The sequence below is a fragment of the Tribolium madens genome, unplaced genomic scaffold, assembly GCF_015345945.1.
Source record: "Tribolium madens isolate multiple individuals breed KSU strain unplaced genomic scaffold, Tmad_KSU_1.1 Scaffold_91;HRSCAF=231;Tcas5.2_LG7, whole genome shotgun sequence".
Taxonomy (NCBI): domain Eukaryota; kingdom Metazoa; phylum Arthropoda; class Insecta; order Coleoptera; family Tenebrionidae; genus Tribolium; species Tribolium madens.
The window spans coordinates 18,294,769-18,305,675 of record NW_025401063.1 but is presented as its reverse complement, the minus strand read 5'-3'; the positions used below and the strand labels follow the sequence as shown (position 1 = coordinate 18,305,675).

Genomic DNA, 10,907 nt, shown 5'->3' with positions numbered 1-10,907 from the left:
GTTTACGACAGCACATGGTACGAAAAAGACGTTGATTTTCAAAAGGCTGTACTTATGATTATTATTCGAGCTCGGACACCCATTTATATTTATGCCGGACCGTTTTCTTATATGTCTCATTTAATGCTCTTATGGGTATGTAAATTCTGTTTAATCCTTGCATTTGATACTTGTATTTCTTGTTTTAGGTAATTCGAACTTCATATTCTTACATCAACTTGCTCAATGCAACATAAATATACATTTAAGCGCAAAATGTCAAATAAATCAAAACACGATCCCATAGTCGAGTCCCCGCTTTGCATACAATTATTTAGGCATGAAGGAGGTTTTTGCTTTTAAACTCTGCATGATAAATTAATTTTTTAAATTGCGATTTACTATGAAATTTTTTTCGACATAGACTACAATATAAGAATTACAACTAGGTAGGTATAGGTATGTAGTGAGACCGTGATTGTGATATTGTTGCAATTTGATGAAGATTAAATTTTGTATTCGTCTTTTGCCCCTTTATTTTGATTTCAGTTTATCTGGCTCGTCTAGTAAAATTCATAATTATTTTCACTTACCTACGTTGTGTTTATTCTCAAAAATCTCTGTGTCGTAACACAAATTCGAATTCAAAATAGTGTTAAAACGCAAATTCGAATTCAAAATAGTGTTAAAACGCTTAGGAGAAAGAATTCAAAGTCAAGTTTTCACAAAAGTAGTTTATTTACAAATATGTCGAAGCATTTATTACAATAAAAGAATGAGTTATGAAGGTTTGATCCAATTCTGCCATGTGTTAAAGTTATTGTTCATTCTTATTTAATTTAGTTTGTAAGACACGTAACCCCGATTTCTTTAGGATTTAAAATAATGAATTTAAACAGCTGATTGATAATTTAAGCCCTATTTACGTACTGCAAATCTACCCTACACTTCAGTTAACATTGTTCGAGGAAAGAATTTAATCGCGTTTATTAAGTTACACTTGTACCAGAGTCGGAATATATCATACTCGCGGCCTTTATAAGTGCATAGCTTTTTAACTATTACGCCCAAGTGCCGAAATACCGCCTCAAGTTAGATGCCTAAACACCAACAATAATTTCCGAACAAAACCAGGATATACAAGTCCTTGCAAAATAACTGAATGAATGTAGAAGTCATTTCTCTCACAAATTTTCGTTCACGAGCTTTGGCAAAGACTTGTTCAGAACTTCATCATTTTCGCGATACCAGTTTATTACAGGTAACCGGGATAGTTATTTTCTCTCGTTTATCTCGTAGTAGCCTGCATATACGTGGTATATGCCGTTGGAGCGGGAATTACAACGCCCATTCCAAGTCCGACTGCCGGAAACTACGACCTGGTACAGTGGTTTAGACCTTGTAAAGTTGGGGAAGAAGATTCCCGGGGACCACGACTCTTCCCGACAAACGAGCCTATAATTTCAGGTGCAAATTCGCAAAAGATAAATACTTTTGCTTTCATGGCCTAACACGACGCGAGAGAGAAACTGTTCCTACTCTATATTTAATATTATGCAATAAATTATTCTACCTTCAAAATTTTGTAAGAAGAATTTTTTCTTGATTGATTTGAGCCGATGGAAACCCTTGGATATAGATTAATGATTGATGTGTTAAGTTTTAATAGTTACGGGTTGACGGCTACACTCAAATCAAAAATAAAAAATAGATCAAATAACTTGAATGTTAAATAATTTGGTAAAATAAGTAATGTTGCATTTCCTTACTAGAAATGAAATTATTTGTTGTCGACTATAGCAAGTGTTAACTATTTATTTCCCAAAAAATATTAATTTATTAACTGTTCTACTACTATTTCTGTTTGCTTTAAACAACAATTTAATTATTTATGTTTTCGTGTGCAGATGCATTATTTTGCTGAGGGGCTGGACTCTGTGTGCGGTGGTCGTCATCCCTTATAGCGTATTAAATAGCAAGTGCCACTCGAACACATGGCTTTTGTAAACCATTAATTTAGCGATTTGTAACACTCTTAAGATTCTTGGAAAAATTTCGTGAAAACGGCACTTTTCTAAACATTTTAATATTCACAAAACACGTGTGTACTTAAAATAAAAGAAATTAAATTTTTTAGTTAGAACGAAACAATTTGGACCGTTAAAATAAAATTTAAAATTTTTGTAATTTGAGGTGAATGTTTTTTGCAATGGTTAATAAAATAAAAATTAGGCTATCATTAAAATAAAAAATGCAGAACACAAAACTAAGAAATATTTCCAGGAATTTCATTCTTAAAAAAAATGATCACATTTTCAATTACACCACGTGCCATTTCAATTGCCACTGGTAACGTCGCATGCGTGTTTTATGAGATAAAATATTTCACAAATATATTTAATTTTTGTATAAAAAAAGAATATTGGTAGCAACTGGACACTACTGACAAATTTAGAGCCATAATACTCCCCTATTTCATACAGTAAATGCATTCTGAAAAGTGTGGCGATTTAAATGGCACCATGTATTTCTCATGCACTAACTACTTTTTTATTAAAGCTTTCCTTGTACGCCACTGAGTTAGCTGTGTATTTGTCAGTTTAGTAAATAGAAACACCCACTAATTTACTAGTAAATGAAATAAAGCAATAACTCAAAAAAAATGCTTACATTTTCTTTGAACTAAATTATAGTTCTTCTAAAAAATTGGACTATCAATTAGGTATTGCACTACCACCTACCTTACCTGTTATTATTTTCATTTGATACTGCTTTCTTTCTCAGTAAACCCAAACACTTGCAATAAAAACCTTAAATACAGGGTGTTAAAAAAAGGTTGTAAAATATTTCAGGAGGTAATAGTATGGACCAAAACAAACAAAAAAATCTTAATAAACATGGGTCCGCAAAGTAACGGTTTCGTCTTGCTAATGAAGCATATCCCATCTCGCTATGTAATAAACTATAATGGAGAACATATAGGGTGATTCTTAAATAGACCGACAAAAATTTATCACTGCTTCCCAAGGATAAATGGAGACAAACTGTACCCTTTTTACGTTTATATTTTTTAGGGGCAAAGCCCCCTTGATCCGTGCCACTTCCGGCGTTTATGAATTGTTGCAATGATCAAGTATATTTTCATCAAATTAATACCATAGTTTCCACTACCTGTGCTAATACTACTTACAAACACATCAGTGGCGTACGCTTTACCTCGCAAATAACTTTAATAAATCTTATTTGGAAAACGGTTAAACAAAGAATTTTTGTAATATTTTTTCCAACATGTACTCATTTGATACTACCAAGGATAAAATTTTGTCGGAAAAGGGATAGTGCTCTGCAAACCAAATTAGGTTCGTTTTGTTTCGATTTAAAGTTTACCAGGAATTATTTAATAATGCAACAACCACAGATCAATGTGAAAAACCAACTGAAAAAAATGTAATACTATAAGTGACGAATCTCCGCTTATGAAGCGTCTTTGACTAGTGTCTCGCACATTTTGCTAAATTCTTGGACCCGGCTTTGCCTCGGCTCGTACACGCTTGCCTCGGATATTATCACGACATTATTTTCCTTTATACTTAAATAACTATTATACTATTGGAATTAATCTTTTAATGTAAATCTTTTTATTTTATAAACAACTTTACTGTTATTACTTTTAAAACAATAACTTTTTGGCCCTGCTGATATTTTCTACACAGTAACAAAATATAAACTATATCGTTATTGATGAATTCATTATACAGCATTATAGTTCACTTAAGGTGATATTTACTTATCTATACACTAAAAAATGGTGGAAGTAAAATTTTTAGAAAACCGGGTAACTGGCATGTGTTGCAATCCCACACTGGTTTCTTCTATTTCGCGCCATTTTGATATAACCTCCTTGTCCCCAAGTTGAACCCCAAGAATTTTTCACCAACCAATAGTCCAAGCCTCTTTCTCTTCCATAGCCGACTATTACGACAGCATGGTTTAAAACACCTCTACAAGAAGGGTTATTGTAAACCCCCGATTTATAACTGTTAAATGTGCGAGTGTCGACGTGAATGGCTACTGAAACGGGTCCCTTAGTAGCCACCATCTTTCTTACTGCCTCTTCGTTTTGATTATTATTAATAGCAGCATAGCCTCGAATGGTTATGTGAGGTTTCGATGAACTGTATCTACATTTACCATTTCTGGCTTGATAACGGTAGTCTCTGTTATAATTCACACCTTTATTTCTTGCAATATAAGAGTAAGCTGTTGGCATCCAACCACCACCACAACCGCCTCCTCTTCCTACACAATCCACTAACTGTTGTTCGCTTAGACTGACTGTACGTTTGAAACGGATTTTATAATGGGATTCAATGGCACCAAGCTGAAATATAAATATACGTATAAATGAAAATTTAAACACTGATAAAAAACCAACGGTTGCGAAAGCCCAACAGGAACCACATTGACCTTGGTTTTTGACCGGGGTAACACCACCTCGTTGCCTCCAATCAAACGATGCTGGAAGGCTTCTACCTAAAGAGAAAAACAATGATTCTTCTGTAATGTTAATAAGGGGTTGTTCGATTTCAAGAGGGAGTTGGAGTCCTGTTAAGTTGGTTAGTTCTTCTTCAGTGAAATCGCTGAATTTGTTGATACCCATTTCGTAGGTTTCGGAACCGTTTTGATATTTTTCGTTGTGTTCTTCAACGATTTCTAAATTCTTTATGAAGATTGATTTGCGGAGACTTTCTTCCAAAGGGTCGAAAAACGCCCTGGCGTGCATAGCCTATTATTAAAATTGTAATATATTTATTTGACAATATGGAAGTTGACTTACCTTAAATTTATTCCATTCTTCTTCCACCAGATACTCTGGCAAAAGTGCACTGGATGTGTAGAAACATAAAAAGAAAAATGTTAAAGCATTCATTTTCAAAACAATGCCGCATGTAGCAGCTTGTGGCTTATTTATACCAAACAGAAGTATTTACAAGATGTATTTTACTTTTCCGGTATCAACAAATTGCATTATTTGTTAAAACCAGGTCTTAATTTAATACAATATGTAAAGAATTTAAATAAACTTGGGGTGCTTTTTATTACAAAGAAACAATTGAAGAGATTTAGGCATTCAAAAAGAATTGTTACGAAAGTTACGAAACGTTTCAATTTCGCTTAAATTGTAATCTAATCATGAATCAACACACGATTAACATTATTGTTAACAATCTAAACACGTTTAATTAGGGACGATTTTCTGTGTTTACATCGAGTTAAATCTTATTCGTAGAAAATTGCTTAAATGACCACACGGGGCTTATCTTAAGAATTAAGTAATTACGAACTAATGTTGAGATTCTCTATGAACTTATAAACATTTAAAGAGATTGTTTTTCATTTTTACTCGTAAATCTTAGGATTTGTAGGATTTTAACTCTCGATACTACTACGCAAGAGTTACTAAGGCTCGGATTATATGCAAAATGCATATTTGTTATTAAGAGGTATATCAACAAAATTGTAAGTTTTCTATGCACATCTAACGTTTTTTAGTTAATACTCGTATAAGCCAATTAAAAAATGCATATATTGGCAGTTTCGTGCATATTTAGGAAATATTGGATATGTGTGCATATTTTCTTAAAATCACAAATTTCCGATTAAGAATCTCAGATCAAGTTAAGTTGTGCATACTTTCTTCAAATACCAAATTTCCATTAAAAATTTCAGTTCAAGTTAAAAATTGGAGAGTTTAAAAAAATGATTCGTTTTCAAAATATGTTAAAAAGAAAACAACCGTTAATTCGTAAGCCGGACTCAAAGAATTAGTATCCTGCTGAGTGTTGCCTTTTTTAATTTGTTTTATACAGGGTGAATATAAGGTATGGAACCAAGCAGTTTTTTTTATTATTTGACTTTAGAAAATAATAATTAATGTAAATTAAAGTACATAATATAAAAAATATGAACGTATTTCGAGAACGGAATTTTGTTTTGTCTTTGAGTTATGTGATTTTTTTGTCAAAATTGCAATTTAAATATGTAAAAAAAATATTTGTTTTTTAAATTTAATATAAAGTAGATAGTTGTAATTCTTAAATCAAAATCTTCATGAGAATAATGGTTTTTTAGTGGGTTTTCATTTAAAATAATTAAGGTAAAAAATAAAATGGAGAACTCAAAAACAAAAGAGAATAAAACATCACATTTTTATACTTTCATCAATTAGTTTTTTCAAAAAATAAATAGTTTAAGCAAAAAACTTTTGGTTCCATACTTTTTATTCACCTGGTATTGCTATAATCCTTCCATTCGGATAAGTAGTTGAATGCAAATGAATTTTAAACCAATTTATTTTTTCCCTTTCGGGGCTTATCGTGTGCTGTTCAAGATGCCGAAAACACAAAGTTTAGTGTACTCGAGGATAAAAATTGATCCAAGCTTTGATTTTTTGTTCTTAAAAGTTTTGCCTATCGAGCATATTTCTTAATATCTTGTGCACATTTTTATGAAAAAACGTGCATATACAAGCGAGTTGAAAAAGTCCATTAGTGACGAATAAAAACACGATTAAACCCGTCACACCAAACTTTTATCTCAACCACAACGTGTTTCAATCACAAAGTGGTCATCCTCAGGTGAGAATAAAACGGGTTTAATTGTTTGTTGTTTCCATACCAAGAAGATCCAATGAGAAGTAAGCCATTAGTGACCTTTGAATGATAAAACTTACAAAAAATTATAGGTATAGGACATTGATAGATACTAATCTAGTCCATCGCCTATACAATTATTTTCAACTATACAGGTGTCTCAAAAATAAGTTACAATACAAACTTGTGTTTTTTTTTTAATGAAACACCATATGTTTTTTAGCGTTTTTGGATGTAGATTTTTATGACAATGTTTTTAAGCTAAACTTTTATTAGTCGATTTTGCTTAGTTTTAAAAATAAGACGGTTTTTTGACTAAAACATGCACTTTTAAAAAATTTATTACACAAAAACTAAGACATCTAGAAATATTTTTTTTACTACCGCAAAGACGAAGGTACAAGTTATAAGGTTGTAACATTTTTCAGTGTATCGCATTTGCAAAAATAAAAAAATGAAGGCGTTTGTTAAAAGTTCAATAACTTAAAAAAATTAAATGGAACACCCTATTTATTGTTTTTTCATTTAAAAGATTAATAAATAGTCTTTTTAAAATTATTTACTTTTAGGTGTTTATAATCAATAACTAAACAGATATTTAACGTTAAACATAAAAAAATAATTACTATTGTTTCAGTACCCAAAAAGTGCACAATTGCACAAGAGATGGAAGAAATATCACTTAATAATTACATTTGTGTTAAACTGAATACGTTATTCTTTATTTTTACAATAAAATAATTCGAATTTCAGTATTTATAACAACTTTTACAATCTCTGGATAAATCAACGGAGAAGTGATCCGTGGTGGAATTACTATGGTTGCTATAGTATGAACAATGCTCAGATATTGATAGGCATTGCTGCTACAATTAATATTGAATGTTAATTTATCAATTTGTTAGATGCAAAAATAAAAATAGGGTGTTCCATTTAAATTTTTTAAGTTATTTAACTTTCATTTAAAAAGACGTTGATTTTCAAAAGGCTGTACTTATGATTATTATTCGAGTTCGGACACCCATTTATATTTATGCCGGACCGTTTTCTTATATGTCTCATGTACTGCTCTTATGGGTATGTAAATTCTGTTTAATCCTTGCATTTGATACTCGTATTTCTTGTTTTAGGTAATTCGAACTTCATATTCTTACATCAATTTGCTCAGTGCAACATAAATATACATTTAAGCGTAGGTAAAACGTCAAATAAATCAAAACACAATCCCATAGTCGAGTCCCCGCTTTGCATACACTTATTTAGGCATGAAGGAGATTTTTGCTTTTAAACTCTGCATGATAAATTAATTTTTTAAATTGCAATTTACTATGAAATTTTTTTCGACATAGACTACAATTCAGGGTGTTTCAATGAAAACGAGCCACCTCGAATATCTCAGAAACTAAAAAGACTTTGCAAAAACGCCGAAACAGGTCGATTTTGTTTCCGAGGGGGACATTTTTGACGTAATTTTTAAAGCACCCTCAGTAACCCCTTAACCCCCACGCACCCAAACTTTAAAAATTTAAATGGCACTACCCTACTTGTGGCACATCAAATGAAAGCTATTTCAGCAAGGTTTTCAAAACTTTTTGCCAAAAGTGAAACAGACCATCCATTCATGAGATAAAGGGCTGTTCTAATAGAAACTAACCATCTTAGAAAAAAATTGCAAAAAAATCCGGTAACAGGTTAATTTTGTTTTTAAAAGGAACATTTTTTGAGGCAATTTTAAAACCACCTTCACTAAGTTTTTCTTCTATGTCACTTAACTAATGTCAAATAGTACCAACCACTAGTGATACGAAAAATGAAAACACTTTTAAAATGCTTTCTTTTTTCCAAAATGAAATGATTTTTATACATTCATAAAATATCGGCAAAAAAAGTAATCTTTCAGTATGTATAAAGAAACTTAAGAACTATATTGCTATTTTTTGGATACTTACATTAAATTATAAGAAACGTTATTACCCCCTGTCCTTTAGTCCGATTATTTTGGCAATAAAATAAAGAAATAAAAATAAGTTTGTTACAGATTCAATAATACTTATAACAATATTAGTATGTTTCTTGTAATTTATTTTAATAATTTTATTAGAAGTAATAACTTATTAGAAACATTATTTTTTGCGAATATTTTATATCTGTTTCGTTTTTTTTGCCAAATTCTTTCTGGATCGTTTTTATTTGAACCGCCCTGTATCTCATGAATGGATGGTCTGATTCAATTTTGGTAAAATGTCTTAAAAAGCTTGTTAAAATAGCTTTCATTTGATGTACCACAAGTAAGTAGTCGGTGTCATTTGAAATTTCGAAACTGAGGTGGGGAAAGTTAAAGGGGGTGTCAAATTGTGTCAAAAATGTCTTTTTTAAAAACAAAATTAACCTGTTTCGGTTTTTTTTTGCAATTTTTTTCTAAGATGGTTCGTTTCTATTAGAACACTCTGTATCTCATGAATGGATGATCTGATTCAATTTTGGTAAAATGTCTTAAAAAGCTTGATAAAATAGCTTTCATTTGATGTGCCACAAGTAGGGTAATCCTATTTAAATTTTTAAAGTTGGGGTGCGTGGGGGTTAAAAGGTTACTGAGAGTGATTTAAAAATTACATCAAAAAATTGTCCTCCTCAGAAACAAAATCGACCTGTTTCGGCGTTTTTGCAAAATCTTTTTAGTTTCTGAGATATTTGGGGTGGCTCGTTTTCATTGGAGCAGCCTGTATAAGAATTACAATTAGGTATAGGTTAAATAGAATTTGATTTTTGGGAAAGAAATTTGTGGTAGGCTATCATTAAAATAAAAAATGCAGAACACAAAACTAAGAAATATTTCCATTCTTAAAAAAACGATGACATTTTCAATTACACCACGTGCCATTTCAATTGCCACTGGCATCGTCGCATGCGTGTTTTATGAGATAAAATAGGTCACAAACATTTAATTTGCATGCTGAAAAGTGACAGTGTGGCGATTTAAATGGCACCATGTATCTCTCATGCACTAACTACTTTTTTATTAAAGCTTTCCTTGTACGCCACTGAGTTAGCTGTGTATTTGTCAATTTAGAAACTTGAAACACCCACTAATTTACTTGTAAATGAAATAAAGCAATAACCCAAAAACTGTTCTTTCATTTTCTTTGCACTAAATTATAGTTCCTCTAAAAAATGGACTATGAATTAGGTATTGCACTACCCATTTGCACTACCACCTACCTTACCTGTTATTATTTTTATTTGCCACTGCATTCTTTCTCAGTAAACCCAAACAGATGCAATAAAAACCTTAAAATACAGGGTGTTAAAAAAAGATTGTAAAATATTTCAGGAGGTAATAACACAAGGCGACAAAAAAAAAGTCATGTCGTGACAACTTGACAAATTTTATATCATTTTGTTCGTCTCAGTGAGACAAATCAAATGCACTAAAAAAATTTTTTATAAGTCCACACACTTTGAACAAAATAATTTTTTTCTAATTTAAATGAATTTAAAATACATTAACTTTAAAAAATCATTACTCAATAACTATTAGGCCGATTTCCTTCAAATAAAGAACATTCTAAAGGGATGGCCTTGTAGAATGATATAAAATTTGAAATTGAATATTGGAAAACTTTTCTTCGAACAGTGTTCGAAGAAGTTCGAAGTAAATCGAAGTAATCTAAGAAAAACCCTTCGAGTAATTTTTTTTTCTTCGTCACCATCGTGTAGAGCATCTTTTTATCAGTAAGAATCCAAATTTTTAAAATAATATAACGAGTAGTTTTCAAGATATGATTTTTTGAAGTTAAGGTTTGCTATTCAGGTGTTGCGCCATATAGGAGAAATGCATGTTGATCTTACTTAAAATTGCATTTTCATAAAATTATTTGTTTTAAGGCTCTTATTTTGTTTAAAAATGGCCAATTGCACCTTCTTTGTTCTAATTAGAATAAACAAAGACTGTTTCTTTACTTAAAACAAACAAAGAGTACCTGCGTACTAATTAAAGAAAATAAAGAGTTTTTTTGTTCTAAAAATGATCACTGATCATTGAGCAAAAAGGATCTAGAAGTTTAAAGCAGTAGCTTTAAATATAAGAATAAATCTTTTTCAAATTAAATGACTTTCCATTCAGATTCCAACTTGTTCACTTTGTTCCAGCTTTCTGAACTTTTTTTTGAAAATGTTCTCAGCAAATGCTTTTTCATCAAGTACTCTTTGTTTGTTTTAAGTAAAGAAACAATTTTTGTTTATTCTAATTAGAACAAAGAAGGTGCAATTAACCAT

General features: G+C 31.0%; 2 protein-coding genes across 4 annotated transcripts in view; one reads left to right on the top strand and one right to left on the bottom strand.

Moving 5' to 3' along the window:
• The window catches only part of LOC123012168, a 70,764-nt gene that overhangs the window by 10,890 nt on the left and 48,967 nt on the right, over window positions 1–10,907 (top strand). The gene's annotated exons all lie outside the window — the stretch shown is intronic.
• LOC123012170 (procathepsin L-like) lies at window positions 3,616–4,944 on the bottom strand. Its single transcript, XM_044410005.1, has 3 exons — window positions 4,817–4,944; window positions 4,415–4,765; window positions 3,616–4,360 (listed from the first exon to the last, which is right to left on the bottom strand). Exons 1-3 carry the CDS (start codon window positions 4,907–4,909, stop codon window positions 3,803–3,805), a joined length of 1,002 nt encoding a protein of 333 aa, XP_044265940.1. The 5' UTR covers window positions 4,910–4,944; the 3' UTR covers window positions 3,616–3,802.